Below are 24,255 nucleotides of genomic sequence, written 5' to 3'. Positions count from 1 at the left end.
ATGAAAAAGCATTTGCAGAAGGTAAAACTTCCCTCAAGTGTATTAAATAAGCAATTTCTACCCAAAAATAAAAGTTAAATACCAATTTAGATCTAATACTAGATCCTCTGTGCTTTAGGGTCTAGCTACCAGTTGCCATAAATTATTTTGAGAATGTTTGTGTTTAACTTTTTGCCCTTTTAAGGAGTTTCAAAGCATACCCTTGTGTTCATCCTTATGAAAGATAAGTTGCAGAATTGACCAGCTGCACCCTCAATCCTTTGATATCTTGTAAGCAGAACAAAGTTCTGGAAATGTCAGTCTGATGTAAGTCATATGGAGAACATTAGCTACTCCTATACAAGGCTTACAGAATATAAGCAGGTTCAAAATCACAATCATGTTAACACAACCTTTCGAACAAGAAGAAATTTATCCATCGATCAGTGCCTGTTAGAAATGATTACATGTGCTTGTGTTTTAAAAAGTCTGTCTGGAAATGCAATACTCTCTCTGGAACTAATAAGATTTTGTGAAGTCCTCAGAGAAAATCAGCCGTGGTGGTGATTTCATACTGAAAAATATGAACAGATCAACACTGCAAATAAATAACCACTTCACTTGGTGATAATATAAGCAAATGGATAAAAATATATTTTGTTTATATTATTCCCAGAGAAAATGGTAGATTGCTGTAAACAACTGTTTTCCATAACGTAGATTTCTACTCATGGCATGAGTTAGAACAACCCGTTAGGTGGGCGGGTTGTTTTTTCTTAACAAGACACTATTTATCTGTATTACACTCGTTGGTGAGTGTAGGTTTTAATTGATATGAAACAGGAAAAATTGATACAGAAAGTGTGCTGGAGTCATTGCATTTGGAACAAACAGTTTTGGAATATCCAATCAAGAAGACACCGTTGACAGTCAATTGTTGAGACTTTGTGTTGTGTGTAAGACTCTCAGAAAAAGTTTGAGTGCAGGCTCTTTTACCACTGGCTTTAATTTGGTATTACACACCAGCTCCTTTGCCTAGCTTGTAGGAGAGGCACGGTTGTCCTACTGGGTGTAGCATACCACCTTGGCTTCAACATAGAGACTAGCATCTACAGGGATGGTTCGCTATTACTGCTGTGCTTTAAGAGGCTGTAAAGGTACTTGTGAGGGAAGGTGTCAAAAGAGTACTGACATTCAATCACCCACCTTGGAATTCTCTTTACTGAGCATCTTGAAGTAGCTTTTGTGTTACAAGTGGAAACATAACCCATATGTACCACACTAGAAAAGTATCTTGTCATGCTGTATCCTCAAGAAACTAAACTGACATGTTCTGCTCCAAGAGATGAGGAAATGTCTTTTGGAGAAAGGAAAAGAATGTGAGGAAATGGTGGTGGTGTGTCACTGTGTATTTGTGAACGGCACATTATTACCCTCAGTTCAGTGGGGGGGTGGGGTCAGCCATGATATTATAGAGATTCGTTCTTTGTGCTCTCTTGGTTCGTAGCTTATTCTAGATTTGAGTGCTGATAGTTTGCAACTGGCAACCAGTGCTAACACCTAAGCAATACAACAGTTCAGAAAAGAATAAAAATGAATGACAACATCAGATCTTACCTGAAAAAGAAGAGCCACAATAGTACATGTAGTACCTTAAAAGTAATGACAATAGAAACCTTATTAATTTTATTTATGTGGCAGGTTTTACTGGGTAGCCTAAATACTGTCAAGGTGCACAGAAATAACTGACAACAATGAGGAAATCCTATCTAAATTCTCAAGCATTACTCAAGTGTTTGAGGAAACAGATTGCTAAGAGACTGAAGTAGTCTGTTGTGGAAAATGGCCAGATATGTCAGTTATCCATCCATCCCCATTCTTTTGCAATATATGAATTGTGGTACTGTTTGTTTTAATGTTATTCTCTTTTCTGCTTGCCAGTGTGTGCCAGTACATGCCTGGCATTAAGGTACTTCAGATGGGGCTGGGGAGGGGGCAGTGCAGGGAAGAGTTCACTTTTATCCCAAAGCATTGATGAGAGGTGGTTGTGTTTCAGCTGTTGGAAATGTTAATGAGTGGCTTATACTTAGCTGAATTTAGACTGTAGTACAGACTGCTCGCAGCTGCTTCACTCTTCTCTTTTTTGGGGCAGGCTTCTTTACCCTCCAGAGTTTTCTCTTTCTCTCCATTTGTCATTTTCTTTCCCTGTTAATTACCACCCACATGATGTGTCTCACAAGTTCTTTGTCTAGCCAAACAGGGCTGGGAATTTTTCACTTGGGATGCCTTTTTAGAGTCTTCTAGTGAGAATTATTAGAAGCCACTCATAGAATCACAGAATGGTTGAGGTTGGAAGGGACCTCAGGAGGTCATCTGCTCCAACTGCCCTGCTCAAGCACCTAGAGACAGTTGCTGAGGACCATAACCAAATAGCTTTTGAATATATCCAGGACAGAGACTCCATAACCTCCCTGAGCAACCTGTTCCAATTGTCTGTTACCCTGACAGAAAAAGAGAGCATAGCTCTCCTCTTACAGGCAAGAAGAGTAGATTCTTAAGAGAAGTCATAGACCCACAAGCCCACCACATGGGTCTCCTAATAATATGTCATTTTACCATTGCAATCCTGCTATGTCTGTTTACTGCTCAGCCCAAGAATTGGTTTCCATTTGACTACATCTTTGTAGCAACTGAGAGATTTTTTTTTATCTTAACGAATTAAATATAGGAGCAAGAGGTCTGCATTCCCTTTGTTGTTCTGTCAAAAGACATCCTATATGTATGCCAAATAGTTGTTTTTTTCACAGATGCACCCAAAATATAACTTGACTACATGGATGACACTGATGTGTAGAATTTAATTGCATTGTTTTACTTTAATCTTCTTCAAAGAGTTAAGAGCTTTTGAATGTTAAATTTGGAAATATTTGTTAAATCATTTTGCATTCACTGCAGCAGCATCTAAAAAGAATAAATCACCCCTTATCATCTTATCATGGGTTTTTTTTTGTGTAATTCACTTCTTTAAGGCATTTGATGTTGATTTCATTTTGCCCACAATGGATTTTAGCTGAGCTTGGCAATGTATCTTTGGATTTGTCATTGAAGTCTTAAGACTAATCAGGGGCTTTTCATTTGGGGCTGTGTTCAAGGGGAGCTTTCAGTGTTTCCTATAGAAAGCACTGTAGATTTTAGTGTTGCATTTATCCTTTGACCCAAGTCAAGATCTGTTTATAGGTTATAGAAAAAGGATGAAAACTCTTGAGTAGAAAAAAAATCCCATCCTAGTCTTTGTGTGCTGCAAGCATGCATTAGCAGCTCAATTGTCCAATGTCAATTTTTTGCTGACCAGTACCCTCAAGTCCTCCTTAGCCAGGCTGCCCAATTCATTTGTCCACAGCCTGTATTGATACTGGGGAATGCCCTTACCCAGGTGCAGGACCTTGCACGTCAGCTTGGCATCATCACACAGATACGTGTGAATTTAAATAACGTGTGTTCCTGTATTCTTAGACCCAGTCTTCATCTGGTGTATTTCAGTGAGCAGCTCTCACAACTGAATTATACATCTGCTGTCCATAACTGTAAAAGTAGTTGGAAATGTGGTAGTTTGATCATCATCATGCTGATGCATTGTTTTAAAGGAAATGGTGTCTTGTTTATTTAGTGTGGCACCAGTTTGGCTCCTGAACTTGAGTATGCGTGATGAACTTTTGAACCCACAGTATTGCCTGTGGGGCTGATACTGTTTTAAATAAGTGAGCATTTGGGGTTTGCCTGGACATGATGTAATGAGGTAATTGCAGAACCATTTGGCTTTTAACAGCAGGTATAGTTTGTGTGGGTTTTTTATGTACTCTGTTTAGTTTAACAAAATAAAAGACATTTATCTTCTGCCTCTGCTACTTCACCAAGTAGTAGAAGAATTGTAGGTTGATGGGATGACAAAAACCTTTGTTTTCAGGAATGCCAGTGTTATTTTTAACTGTCTCCAGCAGGAGGCTTTTTGTCTGGAAGGAATCTAGAGGTTTATATTGCAGCTTGTGTTCAATTTCACATAAGCTACTAGATAGTCTTAAAGTTCTCTTGAAGTTGTTTTCCTCTGCAGTTGAAGACATTCTCATCCTGGCATTGCAAGATAGACTGTTAGAGTGATGGTGATTTTTGTGTACAGTGTAGGTGAATCTAGGTTGTAGTAGTTGACTGTTCACTTCTGCTGTTTGGGAGGCATGGCTGGAAGATCTGATATGTGTCCTTTGTGTGTGTGATGGGTTGACCCTGGCTGGATACCAGGTGCCCACCAAGCCACTCTTATCACTCTACTCCTTAAATGCACGAGAGGCCTATGGGTCAAGATAAGGACAAGAAGAGATCACTCATCATTTACTGTCATGAGAAAACCAGACTTGACTTGGAGAAATTAATTTAATTTATTGCCAATCAAATCAGAGTAGTGAATAAGAAATAAAACCAGATTTTAAAAGCACCCTCCTCCTCTTCTTTTTGGGCTCAACTCCACTCTCAATTTTCTCTACCTTCCCTTCACCTCAGCAGCACAAGAGAATGGGAGTTGGGGTCAGTTCATCACACATCTCTGCTGCTCCTTCCTCCTCAGGGGAGGATTCCTCACACTCTTCCCTTGCTCCAGCGTGGAGTCCCTCCTATGGGAGACAGTCCTCTGCAAACTTCTCCAACATGACTCCTTCCCATAGGCTGCAGTTCTTCATGAACTGCCCCAGTGTGGGTCTCTTCCATGGGGTGCAGACCTTCAGGACCAGACTGCTCCAGTGTGGGTCCCCCATGGGGTCACAAGTCCTGCCAGCAAATCTCCAGTGTTGGCTCCCCTCTGCATGGACTGCAGGAGCCTGTTTCAGCACAGGTTTCTCATGGGGTCACAGCCTCCTTCAGGTACCTCCACCAACTCTGGTGTGGGGTCCTCCACAGGCTGCAGGTGGAATCTCTGCTCCCCACCGTCGTCCATGGGCTGCGATGGAACATCTTGTCTCACCATGGGCTGCAGAGGAATCTCTGCTCCAGTACCTGGAGCACCTCTTTCTTCCCATTCTTCACTGATCTTGGTGTCTGCAGAGTTTTTTCTGTCACATATTCTCACTCCTCTCTCCAGCTGCAATTGCTCTTGTGCAGTTGTTTTTCCACCCTTCTTAAATATGTTATCATAGAGCTGCTTCCCCCTCTGATGGGCTCTGTCTTAGAGCAGGCTGGCATTGGCTCTATTGGACAACCTTGTAGCAGTTTCCCACAAAAGCCATTCCTGTATGCATTCTCCTCCCAGCCCCCCCAACCGTACCATACAAACCCAGTAAGGACAGTGTACTAGCATGTAACAATTTATTCAGATAGAATTAATATGATAAAATTGGTGACCGCATCTTACTTGCATTTCTCTAAAGGGAAAATGTGCCCCAATTTAACTGTGCCACAGAAGGAATGCATGTTGTTTGCAAAAATGTGTATAGGATGGTTAGTTTCCAAAGTGGAGATTTTATTTTTTAATTTATTTGGATATCTACTGTGGGTATGTGTGAACGATCTGAAATCCGGATGCTAATTCCCTAAGGTGTAGTGATTGTCGTTGGTCATGTTAAAACCAGAATCGTAGGTGCCACTGCTGCTTTACCATGTATGGGCAGAGCCTTACAACTTACTGGTTTATATTTGTTTTATAATATCTGTATTAAAATGTGGCAAAACCGGTGGTTGATTTTTGACTGCCTACAGTATTGTCAGACATTTAATGGTTTAATAGTACATTGCATTTAAGTCATGGGCTTTTTAATAAGAAATAAATATTGCTCTGAACACTGAGCAATTGAAATGTTGGGGGAATGCCCACATGATTGAAATGACCACAGCTGTCTTTAAATGACAAGAAAATAGCAAAGTTGCATGGTGAAGGCAACCTAACTGCCTATAAGGTACAGGTTTAATATCTTGAGTCTGAATAAACAAGTCATTTCTAAGTAATAGTAGAGAGGAGACTATTTAAAAACTCACAAGCAATGGTAGCCTAAGTTAAACCACAGCAATTGTCCACTTGTGAAGCATTTCTAGCAACAAATGGAGGTTTGATTGAATCAAATTGGAAAACAAATTCTTTTAATCTGTGGCATTTTGGTTTGGTTTTAATGTGATACCGAACTTGATGCTGCTTGCAATATTTAATTTCAAGTAGCACCTTAAAAAACTTGTAGTCACGTTGCAGCTACAAACTGCAATAAGTAGGATGGGGAGGAATCGGGATTTGTCAGATAAATATTGTGCTTAGGTCTTACATATATACATTCTTTGCCACGGGTAAGAGGTGTAAAATGTATGTCATGGGGAATTGTATACGGACATTTTAATTTCCTGTCTTGCACAATGTTTATTGATTGGGGCAGATATGTGAATTTCTTTGCTTATGCCAAGCAATGTGAGGTAGCACAAGATCATTGTAGTAATTGGTTATGAAATAACAAAACAATAGCACATATTTATATATATCTTTGGGGCTTATCCCATCTCCAGTAATGTTTTGCAGTTTTAGGAATAAAACTTCATATAATTCAATACTTATTCTGTATCTTGAAATCCTTATCTCAAGAGTGAGAAAAACTTAATTCTTTCATGGTAAAAAAAGGTGAAATTCAACAAAATGAAGATTCTATCTGGCCTTCTTGTGCCCTTAAAATTTATAATGGCCCCTGTTTTCTGTGACTGAGTGCTGCAGGTCATTCCAGTAATCCCTTGTTTCTGGGAACAGAGTTCAGGAGTGAGACCAAGATGTGAATGGAGATCAAAAACCTGACCCTCACTCCCATACCAAAAACTACTCTTTGCAGTGGTCTTTGCAGGTTTGAACAGATGCAAATTAAATTCACGTTACTTGGGTTTTTCAATGGAGAAAAGTGAGATAAGCCACTTCCAGTCTCGTCAATCCAATAAATTTCTGTTTCAGCAAATCTAGAGATACAAACTTTTAAAAGAAGCATGCTGTGAATTTCAGGAACCTCTTGCATAAAAAGAAGTTGTCAAATTATGGTTGATATTGCCATTTTAATTATACTCCTGTTAAGAGAAGACTATTCTTTCGGTTTTTTCTCATGCATTCCACAGGTCATAAATGTTGATGGAACCATGAGGAAAACCCTTCTAGAAGATAAGCTTCCCCATATATTTGGGTTCACTCTGCTGGGAGATTACATCTACTGGACTGACTGGCAGAGACGAAGCATTGAAAGAGTCCACAAGATAAAGGCCAGCAGAGACATCATTATTGATCAGCTGCCAGATTTAATGGGCCTTAAAGCAACAAGTGTTACCAAAGTGTTTGGTAAGTGTGAGCAATTATAGGATGGATCCATAGGAGTTTCTAGGTAGCTTTGCTTTCATTAAGTAACTGTTGATCACTTGTAATAACAACAACTGTGGCCACATATGTTTGTTTAACTTTGAAGGAAAGCTGCACCTATTGTTTGTAAATTTGAGAAAATACAGTGTTGCAAAATAAATATGGGCTTCCATTGTTTAGTGGCAGTTGACATGTCTTCCACAGCTTCCACTACGCACTTTGAATTTTCGAGAGAAGTTTATTCCTGCTTCCAATCCGTAGGAATCATTACTTGTGGTGCTCCTAGCATTGCTTCATTTTCTGTTGCTTTTTTCTTCCAGTGCAAAGTCCCAGTGATCTTCAGCTAGCAGATGGATTTTACATGTCAGGTGGCATAAGCACTTAGTGGCTGTTACAACGTCACCTGAAAGCACGTGGCACTTAAATATTAACTTTAATACCTTTAAATCATACTTAAATCTTAATAATTCAATCTTGCCCTTAGCATGGGATGAGCAGCTGGATTCCATGTTCTACTGCTGAAAGATGCAGCCAGTGGTTTAGGACCTCTGCTAGCATTCTGCAGAGGAGTATGTCACAGGACCTCCTGGTAACTTGAGAGGTGTGTCTTCACCACAGATCTGTCTGCTATCTGAACATTGGAGTCTGGACACAACAGTAAATGGATTTGTTGGGTGCTATTAAAATTACTGAGAATAGTTGTAACAGAATCACATAAATCTTTACTAAAAGGATAATCAAGTCCTCAGGCCGCAAGTTCTGGTATCAGGTTGAAATATGGATGCCCTAAAAAAATAAGAAACCTGTTTGAGTCTGATCTTGGAAATTTTTATTTTATTTTGTTGTAACAGTCCTTAAATATCTAAAACCTTGGCTCCAGCAGATGGAGAAAGGCACCCATTTATGTTTTGGTCCTTACTTTCCCCTCCACATTCCTTCCCCACCTAGGCGTGGTTGTTCACAAAAGCAAGTAAGTGTGAGATTGTGGTGATCTTGTTGGAACTGCTTCTGCTAATGAATTTTCTCCGCTTGAAACAGCTGGGAAAGAACTGCAGTTACCCAGCTCTTTTCTCACTGTTTGTATCACTGAATGTTTGTAAACCTGGTGATTTCAGAGAGATACAAAGATGTGGTACTTGGCCAAAAATAACCAGATTGAACATGTATGTAATTGCCTGCCTTCAGTGAAACAATTTAATCTTTGGGGATACGAGAAGGGATGTTTGTGGCTGTTACTTGTATTACAGGAGGGATAGGACCAGCTTCTTAATCCTTGCCTAGAAGAAAAGAAAGTTTTGAATGTTTATTTTTAAGAATTCCTTGTTGACAACCCACAGGGTTAACTTGTTTTGAAAAAATAATAATTACACTGCATTTCCACTCAGCCTCCCCTCCCCCCTACCTCACCTCAATGTTGTAATATCTGTTTTTCTTTGTTTTGTTTTTTTTTCTTTTTAAGGAACTAATTCATGTGCAGAGAACAATGGAGGCTGCAGCCATCTGTGTTTCTTTACACCCCAGGAGGCCAGGTGTGCCTGCCCCATTGGCCTTGAGCTGTTGAGTGACATGAAGACTTGCATCATTCCTGAAGCCTTCTTAGTTTTCACGAGCAGAGCAGCAATTCATAGGATTTCCCTTGAAACCAATAATAATGATGTTGCCATTCCTCTTACTGGAGTCAAGGAAGCATCTGCTCTGGATTTTGATGTCTCTGATAACAGAATCTATTGGACTGATGTTAGTCTGAAGGTATTACTGACGTGTGAATTCCCTGAATATAAAGCCACAGAGCAGTTACTTTGATCTAACAAAGGTCTCTGTTACATGATCTGTCCTGCAGTTGCTAATGTTGTCATGAATTGCATCCAAGGAGACTCTTGGAGATGAAGACAGTTGCATTGTTGAATGCACAGTTGGGTGACAGGCATCTTCCTGCTTCAAATAAAAATTCAAACTGGTGTCTGATCATACTGAATGCCCATATCGTGGATGCTGCATGTGTTGCATCCATATATGTATCTATTGTAATTAGATATATGTGTCTATATGTATCTAATGTCACATAGAGTAATTTAGGCCTTAAGCTTGGCAACCTCCCAAGCTTTCTATCTTCCAGTTTTGACTTGCAAGGCAGCCTTACTCAATATTACCATTTAGCATGTCAGCTCTGGATAGGGTGCTGTTTGTCTGTGTCTCCAGTTTGGCACAGAAAAGGCTGAAGAACTTGTCCAGTCCCCTCCACACTGTGTTAAGCCCCTGCTTGCCCTCGATTCTATCTCCCTGTGTTCCTCAAGAGTTTGATGTTTCCTGTGACACTGTAATATTTTTTTAAACAATTGTTTTCCAGACCATAAGCCGAGCGTTCATGAATGGGAGCTCCGTTGAACATGTCATTGAGTTTGGACTAGATTATCCTGAAGGAATGGCTGTAGACTGGATGGGAAAGAACCTCTACTGGGCAGATACTGGAACCAATCGCATTGAAGTAGCCCGTCTGGATGGACAGTATAGGCAGGTCCTTGTGTGGAAGGACTTGGACAACCCAAGGTCTCTGGCTCTTGACCCTACCAAAGGGTAAGGGACAGTGTTGTTTTTCAAACCTTTGCTTGCATATTATTGTCTGTGACAAGTTAATTATTAAAAGACAATTTTTATAGCTCCATTTCTCCTTTGAAAAGATGATAAACACTCCACAACCCTATGGGTGTAAATGAAAACTTGTCAACCATATTTTTCTGCCTTTGTCTAAAGAAGGAGTACTATGATACGGCACATAACCACATGAGTTATTCCTTTTCTTGAGAACTGAAAATAAATGTAGAAAAATCAAATTGTGCAGCTAAAGACAATCTTACCTAGCTGATGTACTCTTTTTATTCCACTTTTAATTGCAGATACATGTACTGGACTGAATGGGGAGGCAAACCTAGGATTGTTCGAGCATATATGGATGGGACAAACAGCATCACTTTGGTGGACAAAGTCGGTCGTGCCAATGACCTCACTATTGATTACGTGGACCAAAGGCTGTACTGGACTGACTTAGATACGAGCATGATTGAGTCATCAAATATGCTAGGTAATCTAGTGTTGCATTACACTGGCCAGTAGAGAAATATGCACTGATCATAGTAAAGCAACTGAGTAGTATAAAATTGCACTAATACAGTTGATGCTAAATCTTTGTGTGTGTTTTTCTTATAAGAGGAAATGGAGAGTTAAATGTTGAAGGGGATTTTGAAAGCTAAATTTATCACCATATGATGATTTAGAAAGATGGTGAGATACGATGTGAGTTCTCTGTATTAATATGAAACTGGCTGTGCTTTACCACAGTGGAGATCACCACTGAGTTTCTTAAAGTGAGGACAAACTTACAGGTTCACTGTGAACTATATCTGACATTTCAATCTGGACGCTGATTTTCTGTTGAAGTCTTCTCTCTGTTTCCAACTTCCGACTAGTTGTATTAGTTCAAAACCAAAACCCTGCTTACATTTCCTGCAGTCTGAAAGGCTGTGCAGCTACTTCTGCAGTGTACATGTTTTGTACACACCTTTACACATTTTCCTCTCTTCCGTTGGAATTTTGTTTATACATACAAGGGGTGTGCTAAGATTTACTAAACTCTCACATTTATATTGACATGATAACTAACTGAAAAATAGAAGGGAGGTTTGTTTTCTGGAGCTGACATCAAGCTTTTGTATCATCCAGATGTTTTGTAAATATTAGATGATCTTCCAGGTTTTAGCTGAGGCAGATATGAACTCCTTTTAAAAAAAGAGAGAGTTTACATAAGTTTCCAAATGCCTCTCAATGAATCAGTGATAGGATCAGAAGTGGAATCCAGAAGTTCCTGACATGATATCATATCCCTGTCCCAAGAAGAGGACTTAGTGAGTTTGGAATTAATGCCTCTGAGATTCTAATGTAAAAACCAAGGTTTATGTGTCAGAACATCTGGTATTTAAGCAAACACATACAGAATACTAACAGCAATTATATGTCATCTGACTGATGACATACATAATTTCCCTGCAACTCTTTTTTTTTTTTTTCTGTGAAAAACTACCATTAGAATGAGGTTTATTTTTTAAGGTGCTATTGTGTGCACGTATCTTCAGAGTACAGAGAGTCTACTAAGCTTAGGAAAATAGAGCCCCAGTGCAGTTTTAGATTCTGAGACTATAACTGATTTTATATTTCCTGTATTTGTTGCTTTGGGATGACAACTACTGAATGAATGATACTGTTTAGAAATTGCAGTAAGATTGTTTATTTAGGGGGGGTTATTTTTCCACAGAGAGTGCATGATCTATCAAAGCTCTTACTAAGCCTCAGCATTATACTTACAGAAACAAAATTGCTAGAGGCAAGCTTAAGCTAGAAACTGATTGTGGCATTGAGAAGAAACATAATGTTGAAATTATCTGCAGTAAATTAAACTGGTTCCAAACCTGAACCTACTGTTAACATTTATTTGTGGTGATAAAGTAGAAGGGTAACTACTGAAGCTAACAGTATTGTATGGGGATGTTTTATTTAGCAGATTATAAAGAACTCAGGTAGACTTCTAACAAGTGGGGTCATTGGTTAAGGAAATGTTATTAAACTTGCCCTATGTTATGCAGCTCCATTTTCCTTGCTAGGAGACATCTGAGTGACTGTTGATGACAGCAACATGCATCCCACCAGTGATGGATAAATCTTAAGTGGGTGAATGAAAGTGGTCCCAGCTTAATGCTCTGCATTATAAACATTACCCAGTAGGAAAAAAAATCATTCTTTTGGGAGATCCTCCTCCATCTACAACTATCAGAATTCAATTAGACAGCTTATCTGTTTTCTTCAAAAGAACCTATCCCCTGGATTCATCACTATGGACCAGAATTATTTCTAAGAAGTATCTGAGAGTGTGCAGGATTTCAGTGTCCCTAACTTGGACACTCTAGATGCCTAGAAGCAGTTGGGAACGTTGCCTCAATGCTTACTTCTGGTGGTTTATAGAGAAAAGGCTTCATGTTCCATTTTTTTGATTTTTCATTCCTTCTCCAGTCCTGGCCAAATGGGAGAGGGCATGATGGAAAATAGGGCAGGGAAAAAAAATGTGGTGTTCTGTAGAATGTAGCATTGGACATTTGTTTGAGGCAGGAAGAGATGATGCTGGTGAAGGCTGCATCTTCATTTGATATAAAGTGACAGAGATTCATAGAAGTTTGTGCTTGAAAATGTTTAGGGAGGTGATTTACAGTAAGACTTTATCTGTTTTAGTAGTGCATCTTTGGCAGAAGACATCTAATGCTCTAGAAGGTGTTAAATCTGTTGTGAATGTTGCTAAATGAGCCACTGAGTGTGGGAGTATCAGGACTTCTGCCAAACAAATGGTTTCCTGGTCTCTTGAGGTAGCTGTATGTTAAATTGCACTGTGAAAGATTTGTGGGTTTTGAGTGAATTTCTCACAGCAGTTTCTCTGTGAATCTCAAGTTTGTTGTGTGTTGTTGCTTTCATGCATATTAACTGGGGCTTTTATTTCTGGAGCTGATAGTATTCTTGAATATGTTTTCTAATATTTATTGGGGATGATAAGCATGAGGCATATTGAGTAGTAGTTATTTAAATGACATTACACTGGCACCATTTCAAATTGCTCTGTAGGCAAGAGGGTATCAGAATAAGGTTTTTGAATGCAAGTGTTTAGCATACATCTTGAACAGACATTGCTTACTAATGAACCCCATGATGCTGACATGGGAAATGAGGTTTTATTTTGAAAAAGGGAGGAAAAAACTCTTTCTTGATGCCAGTCACACTCTTCATTTCATGACTTGGGAATTGCCCTTTAGTTGATTATCCTTATTTTTGCAGGACAAGAACGAGAAATCATAGCAGATGATCTACCTCATCCATTTGGGTTAACGCAATACAGTGACTACATCTACTGGACAGACTGGAATCTTCACAGCATAGAAAGAGCAGACAAGACCAGTGGGAAGAACAGGACACTTATTCAGGGCCATCTGGATTTTGTGATGGATATATTGGTCTTTCATTCCTCACGTCAGGATGGTTTGAATGATTGTGTGCAAAATAATGGCCATTGCGGTCATTTGTGCCTTGCGATACCAAATGGATTTAGGTGTGGCTGTGCTGCTCATTATACCTTGGATCCCAACAGCAGGAACTGCAGTTGTAAGTGTTTCCTACTATATTCTTCAGTGCTTGTGGCTCCAAGGGGCTTGTGATCGCTTTAAGTATAGAAAGAATATCACAAGTCCATTTCAAGGATTCTGGCTTTAAAAGTGATCTTTAAATATGAGGACAGAGTAGGGAGTTTTATAACCATTTTTGTGACATGAATTAGAGCTAAAGATTTGTATTTCAAATCTTGGAAATACCAGCACTGTCAAGTCTGGTCTTGTTTTACTAGATGTGTTTTCTAGGTGATTCAACGGTGTGATTGAGGCTTTCCCAGTCCTTACCTAAGTGTGTAGGTGGGTTTTAACAAAAAAGTCTTATTCCCTTAAGTGTTTAATAAAGTCAGCAAAAATAACGTGGAATAAAACTGCCTCCTAACTAGTCTGCACAAGATGCACGTGCACTTAAAAATCATAAAAGTCTGTTTTCCTCATGCATGTGATATTATGAGCCTGCCAGGCTGGTTGGACACTGGTTGTCCAATAAGAATTTTAGGTTTCTAGTAAAAATTACAGATGAATAGAAAATGGACTGATGACTTCTAAAAAAAAGTCACAACAAAAAAAAGCACAACAAAACTTTGGTGATCCTGGCACAATAGCGTATAAAGAAATTTTAACTGGCTGAAAGGATGGGTTTATGAAAGGCAAGGCCTGCTTGACCAGCTTGATCTTCTATGACAAGATGACCTACTTAGTGGATGAGGGAAAGGACTTTGACACCATTTCCCACAGCATTCTCTTGGAGAAACTAAATGCTCAAGTATGAACAAGTATACTTTTCACTGGTTGAAAAACTGGCTGGATGGCTGGACCCAAAGGACTGTGGTGAATGCAGTTAAATCCAGTTGGTCACAAGTGGTGTTCCTCAGGGCTCAGTCCTGGGGCCAGTTCTCTTTAATATCTCTAACAATGATCTTGATGAGGGGATCAAATGCACCCTCAGTAAGTTTGCAGATGACACCAAGTTGTGCAAGAGTGTTGATCTGCTTGAGGATAGGAAGGCTCTACAAGGGGGATCTGGACAGACTGGATTGATGGGCCAAGGCCAATTACATGAGATTCAACAAGGCTCAGTGCTGGGTCCTGCACTTGGGTTGCAACAACCCCAGGCAACGTTACAGGCTTGGGGAAAAGCAGCTGGAAAGCTGCCTTACTGAAAAGGACCCGAGGGTGTTGGTCAACAGCTGGTTAAATATGAGCCAGCAGTGTGCCCAGGTGGCCAAGAAGATCAACAGCATCCTGGCTTGTACCACAAATAGTGTTGCCAGCAGGACTGAGGAAGTGATTGTCCTACCCTGTACTTGGCACTGGTGAGACCGCATCTTGAGTGCTGTGTTCAGCTTTGAGCCCCTCAGTATAACAAGGACATTGAGGTGCTCAAGCGGGTCCAAAGAAGGGCAGTGAAGCTGGTGAAGGGTCTAGAGAACAAGGCTTGTGAGGAGCATCTGGGGAGACTGGGGTTGTTTAGAAGAGGAGGCTGAGGGGAGACCTTACCACTTTCTACCTCACCCAATTGGATTAGCGCAATACGGTGACTACTACAAAGGAGATTGTAGCCACGTAGTTGTTGGTCTCTTCTCCCAAGTAAAAATGATAGGGTGAGGCAAAACAACCTCAAGTTGCACCAGTGAAGGTTTAGACTGGATATTAGGAAAAATTTCTTCACTGAAATGGTTGTCAAGCATTGTAACAGTCTGCCCAAGGAATTGGTGGAGTCGCCATCCCTGGAGGTATTTAAAAGCCAAGTAGATGTGGTGCTCAGGGATATGGTTTAGTGGTGGACTTGGCAGTGTTAGGTTAGCAGTTGAAGTCAATGATCTTTAAGGTCTTTTCCAACCTAAACAATTCCATGATTCTATGATGATATGGGAGAACCCGGACTGTGTATTGCCCACTGTCACTGGTGTTAAATTCCACGTGGAGAACATAGTATATATAATATGAATTAGAGTATATATAACAGTACATATATTATATTTCATATATAATAGGAAAAGGAAATACTTTCTGGGTAAGGGTATGTAGATTACCCTCCAAAAGTACACAAAGAAACATTTTCAACTTAATAGCAAAAATCTCCAGTTATTAAATACCTTGGTTTTCATTGTGAATATAATTGTCTCTCTGGGATTTTGCCCTAAATATTTTTTGTCTTCTGTGTGGGTGTATTTTTTGCCATGTGACTTGCATTTTCTTATGCATTCCATCTTGCTTGTTTCAGCCCCTGCCAACTTCCTGTTGTTTAGCCAGAAATCTGCCATCAGCCGGATGATACCAGATGATCAGCAAAGTCCAGACATCATCCTGCCTATGCATGGTCTAAGGAATGTCAAGGCTATTGACTATGATCCCTTAGATAAATTGATCTACTGGGTGGATGGACGTCAGAATATTATAAAAAGAGCGAAAGATGATGGCACTCAGGCAAGTTTACGTGCTCTATATAGTTTTGTGTCAGTCTTTGTGCGCCTTGTACTCTATGCCTGACATTTCCCTTCCATCACCTGCAACAAGGAATCATCTGTTTAAGCTGTGCTCCTGTGAGCACTTACTCGTTTATGTTCTATTAATATGTGAAAATGACTGAAAGCTTTTAGGATTGTAATTTTAATTTATATGCAAAGAAGCATAATAGTACATCATATGTATCTGAAACTGTAAGCCTTGAATTGTAAACTTGAGTTAAGGATGGGCACTGAAGTAAGGCAGACTCACTGTTTGTACTCAGGACAGTTAAACCATATTCTAAAATCAATATTGTGCACATCAGTTGTGTGATAATATTGTTGTTGTTGTAAAGCTCTCTCCAAATGAAAACTCTTAGCTATCCAAGCTGTAGTTAAACCCTAAGTGAATGTCGAGTTGATTGCTGTGCCAGATAGGGATAGACTTATCCATGTGCTTAATTTTTTTACTGAGTTGGGGACATTATTCTTTTGTACCAGCTATTCACACAGTAGTGGGAAGAAACCACTGTTCTTCCAGGCAGTGTTTCTTTAGCTTATCTCCCAGGACAAGACAACAGATACTTTAAAAACTGTGGTTTGAAGAATATAAAAGGAAATGGAGAATGGGCATTTTCCTAGCTCTTGAGCAGTCCTACCAAAGCAATATGACCTGATATTAGTACACTGGTCTCTTCATGCATGTGGGGACTGAGAGGTTTTACTGTTTTCTTTAAAGGAAGAGATGCCAGTTTTATTTTTGGCCATTTCTTATAAGAATGGGAGGAGGTATGTAGGGATGAGCAGCTAGTTGGGGTGTAGATGAATTTTGAAGAAGTTTTGCTCTTGCTTTTTGGGATTATGCTAGGTGATAATTGTTGTAGTCTAGCTTCTCTTTGGTACTTGCTAGGTGCAAATTGCAAAGGAGATTCATTTGCTCTGTGTTTTCCTCTACGTTGGTCGCACAGCTTTGAAGATGCAGATCCCCTGCAAATTTTGACTTTCCAATTTTCACTAACTATGTTTACTTAATTTTGCTGAACTGTGCTGTTTGCAGATGATAGATATGAATTTCATACCTGGGTAATGTTACCTTTGATTTCAGGAAAAGAATGATTTCTTTTTATTTCTAGGCACACTGTCAATACAAAATAGGCATAAAGCTTTATATAAGCAGAGCTGTAGCCATTTGACATCTAAGCAAACAGAACCAAGTTTCATTAAAAGATTTTATTTTTTTAAGAGAAGCCAGGACCTAAAGAAAAACAATATCTACCACACTACAAATAAAGTAAGGAAACTTTGGCAAAAGAGAGAGGTCTGTCCAGCTGACTGTGTAACACTACAGGCTGCCTTGTTTCTTGCATTGTTTCATTCACTATTGTTTTCTTCCATCTCCTGCTAATTGATTCTATTTATAGGAGTCCCCACAACTGCCTTCTGGGGAGTTTTGCATAATCTTACAGATTATGTCCAGATGTTTTTCCTCTAATCCACAGTTTGAATCAAATCTGTTTCTTTTTTTGTTAAGATTTATTGCATTTCTTGTATTTGTTGTTTCCTTGTTGGTGGTTTGAGGTGTTTCTGGATGGTTAGGTAGGTAAACCGTGCTTTCTGTGTGATCAGTGTTCTTCAATCAATAATAGAGTAATTACTGGACATTGTTCCCTGTGTGTTGCCCTGCAGCCTTTCACTGTCATGAGTACTCCAAACCAAAGCCAGAACCCAGAGAAGCAGCCACATGACCTCAGCATCGATATATACAGCCATACCTTGTACTGGACCTGTGAGGCCACAAATTCAGTCAATGTCCACAGGCTGAATGGAGAGTCAATTGGGATGGTGCTGCGAGGGGATCACGACAGGCCCAGAGCCATTGTAGTGAACGCAGAGCGAGGGTGAGACTTCTTTCTCTACCTTGTATGGAGCACTCTTGGAGTATGTGTGAATGTTGTGTTGCATCTGCATATTTTAAAAAGGAGAATTTTCACATGTTTAATTGTTCAGAATGCAGTTGACCACTTGTCTGATTCTGGCTTTTAAAGGTATTCTGCTTTTTCATCCTGCTCATGCCCTTGCTGCCTCTTCTGGCACAACAACTTAGTCACTCACGTGGTCACGAAGTTTGTTTTAGCAAGGAACTAGCCCAGGTTGGAAAAGCAGAGCAAAACCACTTTATCCTACTCACTGTGTGAGTGCACAGCTCCAACACCTGATAGGAAAAACAGGAGTGTTTATACCATGTTTGTATCAGCTAGGGGTCTGGCTCATAAATGTTTGGTCATCATAAAACATATATTTCCAGAATAAAAAAGGGATCTCTCTCATCATACAACTGTTTCTGCTAATGTAATAATATGAAGTTATAGAACACAAAGGGGGTTTTATTTATATTTGAAAGTTGATTCTGCCTTGATGTGTATCTCAAAATGTTCTGAAATGAAGTAAAACAGGTAGGATGCATTAGAGTGATTTCCTACAAGAAGAAAATGGGTTGTTTTGCTGCAAAGCAGTTTTGCTTACTGTCGTGGGTTCAGTTAGGATGGGGTTAATTTTCACCAGAAGTTGGCATGGAACACAGCCAGGGCAGGTGACCCAAACTGACCAAAAGGGTATTCCATACCATATGACGTCATGCTCAGCATAAAAGGGGGCTAGTCTGGGAGGGGTGGTGCCGCTCTGGAGTGATCCGGCTTCGTGATGGCTCTGAGCTGTACAGTCTGGGTTGTACAGTTGTTGGTGAGAAACTGCATTGAGTATCACCGGTTTTGTATGTTCTGTTCTCAGTCCTGTTGTTCTTTTCCTCTCCCTGTGCTGTCCCAGTCAACTGTCCTTACCCCAACCCAAGAGGTTTGCCTATGTCTTCCCTTTCCCCTCCCCATCCTGCCATGGGTATGTGAGGGTGTAAGCTAGCAGCTGCAGGGTGCTCAGCTGCTGACTGGTGCTCGACCATGACAGCTTAGATTCAGCAGAGATGAGCTCCATTCAGGTTGTTAGGAGCTTCAGTTTTGGAGGTCAAAGATGGTCCTTTACTGTTTTACTTAGTAAGTTATATGCTTAAATCCCACTTTACTATTAAATGGTTTACCATGTGCTTGACAGATGTTGAATGACAATATTTGGTAACTGTGTGGATACAGTAGTATCCAGAGACTCTTATCTGGAGCTTTTATAGGATTGGTATTCTGCACAGCACTTGGTGAACTCTGCACAGTTCAAAAGCTGGTGTGGGGAGAGGGAGATTAGAGGAAAGACTCTAATCTTATTGTGACTAAGTCACTTGGATGTAGTTTGTATTTATAAAAGCTTATCTGCTTTCTCCATTAAAATGGGAGTTTGACTGTCTTGATCTCTAAAAGTCTCAACTTTTCTAGTCAAGTTTTCAAATTATTTGCAGGTAAATCTGTTTTGAAGTTAGGTGAGGAACAGGTAGGGGAGAGACTATGCTGAACATTGTGACTACCAGAGACAGCTGAATGAGTGATCTGTGTACTGCACTGCAGCTTTAATTCCAGAAATCCTTCCCTCCCCATCTTCCATGGCGTCATGATTTGACTGCTGCCTCTCTCCTCCTTGCGCCATCATGAGAGGCTATGCCCACTGTATTAGGGAGTTTGCCCTTGGTATCCACCACTGAAAAAATGGTGGACTTTCCCCTGAGGGTATCCTCAGCCCATCATGGGGGAGAGGGGGCACAAACCCTTTTTTTCCATATGTGGGTGAGAGCAGAGGCTACTTCTGTGGCCTCTGTTTGCAGAAGATATAAAGTATTTGTAGAACTAAGACATCAGAAACACACCATCCTCTGTTGTTCTTCCTTTTGTCATCTTTGCTCCTCTCACATTTGGAAGGAACTTCTACTAGCTGAGAAGGAAGGCACCCCAGAAGGAATGGAGGTGACGGTTAGTGGGTTTGGTCAGAAGGAGCTGCTGGGCTTTGATTGGAAGATGGGGACAGCTTTACCCAAGGGCGGTTGCAGAAAGGCTCTTACAACACCCACCTCCACTGAAGGGACAGTGCTGACAGCACAGCAGGGCCAAGTGCTGAGGCTTGTCATGGCCTGGTGTATTAAGGACAAACGCTATTAATTTCAGGCTATCTCAGTGTGCCAGTTAGCAAATGTTTGGCATTTGCCAGCTGACAGATTTGCATCTTTGCAGCTGGGAGCAACAGTCACTGCAGTCATCCTTGTGTAAACTGCTCACAGTTAAACTGTAGAAACTGTGTGCAAAAGTGAGTTGCTTCCCTCTTAAAACTCTGAGACAAGCAGCTGGTGTCTTTCTTCTCAGGTACATGTACTTCACCAACATGCAAGAGCGAGCTCCCAAGATTGAGCGTGCAGCCCTTGATGGCACAGAGCGAGAAGTGCTTTTTACCACCGGCTTGATCCGACCAGTAGCTCTGGTGATCGACAACAAAGTTGGAAAGCTTTTCTGGGTGGATGCAGATCTGAAGCGCATCGAAAGCTGTGACTTGTCAGGTATGTGGTATGCAGCTCAACATTTGAAGCAGAGTGTGTGTGTGCACTGTCATTCCCTCATGGGCTCTGACTCCAGCAACTTCTATGTATCTCCACTATTGCCAGCTCTGTGTAGGCAGTCACAGATAACAATTGCTGGTGGGCTCCCATTTTTGATGTGGTTGGAAGAAGCATGTCTGTAATGATTGCCACCCTCCAAGAGAGCCGTTTGACTTTTGGTACGTTCTGAAAGCAACTCTTACAAGATCAGATTTAAACAGGTGTTGCCAGTCATGGAACCCTTAAATCACCTCCCCCATGTCCTTTTTTTTTGTCCTTATGGTTTGAAAAGTTTGCATATTTTTCTCTGGAGTTTACAGCTTACTAAATTGAGGTAGCTTAAAAAACAAATAGAAGGAAGGGGAATGGCTTTCTTCTAAGATGGATGATAAGGCAGCAACAATGGAGAGATTTCATATCATTGCCATTTTCCCATATTACTAAAATAAAGAATTATTCCACAAACATAGCAATAGCACCACATGGATCTTAGAGAGGGCTGTTCATCATTGACTTTTAGAAGCACTTGGTAGTGTTGAAGTGGAGGAATGGACTTTATTATCTGGTGAGCAGTATAGCACAGAGGATCCAATGGCCCTACCTTCTAATTCATGATTTGTTCTCTCATCATCATCCCTGTATCAAGAAATGAAACTCCTAAAGGAACTGCAGAGAGAAATGAACTACTGCGAAGCAGTAGAAGCAGGGCAGTTCTAGGGATTGGCATCTGCCATAAAAGGCTGATTCTTGGATTTTTGGTGGCTCTTCTCACCACATTATCTACTTGCAACTTTCCCTTATGTTGTAATGAGTAAATGAACTAAAACAGGAGAAGACCATTTACTTTTTTACAAGGACAGTTCACTTTTGAACACCTAAACCTGACTTAAGGTCAGACTCAGGTGTCATCTGCCAGACAAGGGATGAAAACATGAAGCTAAAGATGGGAAGGTAAAGAAGCCCATGTCTTTCATCAGTTACCAATCTGGTTAGAGGGTATTGACAAACTGCCTGTGTAGCCACAAAATGTCCAGTCCAGGACAGGCATCAGAAAATGTGCAAAAATGTGTAGGAGAAAAGAAGTTATGGGGGAGCCAAGACTTGACCAATGAAACAAGGAGAAGAAAAGCTGATCGGAGTGGGGGACACAAACCAAAATGCATCAGATATACTGAGAGGATTTTGTCTAGTGGCAAAGCAAGTGCTGCAGGAGGGAAATGGAAAGTAAAATGACAAGAAGGAAAAGCAGCATTGTGGCCAAACTGGTGTCCACAAATGCAAGAGAGAGTGGCAATCATATTTGGAAGAGGGAGAATGTACCAGTTAGTGAATGGAGAAGAGAGGATGGGATCTATAACTAGTGCTACTACTGACAAACAGGTGGCCTTTCAAGCCATATTCCTTGAAGAAGTTGTAGCGTACAGTGGACCTAGCTATGCCTAGGTCTTCTACTTGTATGTCCATAAGCATCCTTTAGCATGCATGCAAGGTTGAATCACAGCTAGGAGATGGGGGCAGGCAGGGGTCAGGTGCTTCTTGCCCGTCATGTTACAGGATGGAAGATGGGCCATGTCCTTGCATAATGCAACATAAAATGCAGAGGAGTATGTTTATTATTGGTTTGATTTAAGTTTTGAATAAATAAGACCTGACAATAGGACTTAAGAATAAATTAGCAGTTAAGCCATCACATGCTGGTAGTTGTATCCTGGGATTGCTGCCTCCTTTGTACACGTTCTTCCTTTTTGTGACATCAGAACTCCATGGAAGTGTACGTTTGCATACTGGAGATATATTTTAATCCAGTTCTTTAGATGTTTTTACAGGGAAAACTAAACTTTCTCAGATTAGTATTGAACCAATGCTTTTAGTGCACATTTATTTGATGGGGTCACAACTAAAAGATCAGACCCCATAGGTAAGATAAAGGGGAAAGCTACAATTAAAAGAGAATATATTTATGAAGTAGAGTATATGTATTATGTAGTCAGAATACTATAGTTGTATTTGATCTAGCTGACCTCACTGTAATTTGATTCACTAAGCTGTTGATTTTTAAATGAGTTAACAGTATATTTTTCTTTCAAAGTATTTTGCAGTCTTGCGTCACAATTTCAGCAGAAATTTGACAAGGTTATGTTGGCTTGAATAAGTTCTTTTAAAAAGTATTTTCTAAGCAAAACTCTATAAAATGGGAATATATCAGTAAAAGTGTTTTAGTGTAAACTGAGGCTGCTCAACAAATTGTATTAAAATTGTGTGTAGCATCCTTCACGCCAATTAGGCTGGCCTAGACAACCTTGTTCCCTCACAGGCTTGCTGAGATGTTGTGGTTATGGAGGTCTCTGCAGCTTGCGCTACACCCTGATTAAGAGCATCCTGTTAAATCAGGGAATAACCCCAGACGTCCAATGCTCAACTTTCAGAGAGCGGTGAAAGAACTATAAACCTCTCTAACAGTTTTCTTTATGAGGTTCTTGAAATTTTCATTTGGAGTTGGGGATGCTTTGTAGACATTCATAAACATTAATTCATAAACAATCATAAAGCAGTAACTTGACTGCCACACCAGTAGTGTTTTATGTTATTGTTGAAGTGACTGGAAAAGCTATAAAAGTGCTATGATGAAAGCAAGCTTGTTTTTTCAATTAGACTTTAAATAGAGGAATTGTGTGTCCTTCCAGCTTAATGTTCTTTGCATTTAACTATTGATCTCCATCTTGAAAAGGCTGTACAGCTGTTTGATTCCCAGATCAGCGCTATAGGTGCCCTGTGCTTCTCCTTTTAAAATTATTCATAAATAATTTTCACTGCCATTTACTCAGGATCAAATCCAACATTATAGTATAGATTAATCACCTAGATTAGGTGTAGATTAATCACCTTATTCAGTGCTATCTCCAGCAGGTTTTCAAATCACTGCTGTTCAGTTTTTTGCAGATAAGGGGGAAAAAAGATGATGCTCAAATTACACTCCCAAACCCCATTAAATATAGCCTGCTTTAGGTCTGGATTTTGGGGGGCTGTTCAAACAGGGTGGATTCTAGCAGGATTGCTAGCTTGCAAGTGCCACCTGATACACCTCATGTACTCATGGTTTCAGGATGCCTTCAGGTAATCCTTCGGGAAACCAGTTTGCCTTTGCACTTAAAAAATCGCGAAGGCATTAGTTCACTTCATCCCGAGTTGAAACGAGGCTTTCCCGTCTTGTGGTGTCTTGGATGCAGCTGAAAAATCGTGGTTTTGAGTCAAAATATGATGACTTCAAACACTTCTTCCTATGAAGTTCATAGGAGCTAATGGTGCTCAGCAGGTTGCTGCACAAACAAACAAAGCATCCCTGTGCTTCGTTCACTGAGAACCTGTCAGAATGTTTCCTGGTATTCCAAAATGTTAAGACCTGTTTGGGATAAGACAAAGAAATTCTCAGGAACTGCACTGCTGGAGAGTAGTACTAAGGGTCAGGCCTAGAGTCCATTTAGTGAAATCAGCACAGGTCCATCTAGTCTATTCTTTCACTCTATACAAGAGTAAAATCTGGTGGTACCTTGGAAGTGTGTGCAGTAATAGTCACATCAGATTACAACCAGGACTGCACTATACACACACAGTTCATGCATGTTTCTCCTGAAAATGGAATGAAACAAAGATGTTCTCCTCATTGGTTTGGAAACAAAATAAATTCTGGACTAAGGTACTAAAACCCCAATTGCAAGTCCAAGATTTTTTTACCTCTCTATGACTAAATGTTGAATTTGTATG

General features: G+C 40.2%; 1 protein-coding gene across 4 annotated transcripts in view; it reads left to right on the top strand.

Annotated features, from left to right (window-relative positions):
• Positions 1–24,255, top strand: part of LRP5 (LDL receptor related protein 5) — a gene marked incomplete at its 5' end in the record, with an annotated part of 215,876 nt that overhangs the window by 171,984 nt on the left and 19,637 nt on the right. For all 4 annotated transcript variants that reach the window (XM_084262641.1, XM_084262644.1, XM_084262643.1 and 1 more), the window contains 8 exons: positions 7,096–7,312; positions 8,790–9,079; positions 9,678–9,904; positions 10,225–10,409; positions 13,199–13,522; positions 15,752–15,954; positions 17,661–17,872; positions 20,264–20,454. In XM_084262641.1, coding sequence (XP_084118767.1) covers positions 7,096–7,312; positions 8,790–9,079; positions 9,678–9,904; positions 10,225–10,409; positions 13,199–13,522; positions 15,752–15,954; positions 17,661–17,872; positions 20,264–20,454 — 1,849 coding nt within the window. The remainder of the gene's footprint in view (positions 1–7,095; positions 7,313–8,789; positions 9,080–9,677; positions 9,905–10,224; positions 10,410–13,198; positions 13,523–15,751; positions 15,955–17,660; positions 17,873–20,263; positions 20,455–24,255) is intronic.

The sequence above is a fragment of the Gallinula chloropus genome (assembly GCF_964237585.1).
Source record: "Gallinula chloropus genome assembly, chromosome: 4".
NCBI lineage: Eukaryota > Metazoa > Chordata > Aves > Gruiformes > Rallidae > Gallinula > Gallinula chloropus.
This window is presented reverse-complemented; position numbering and strand designations above follow the sequence as displayed.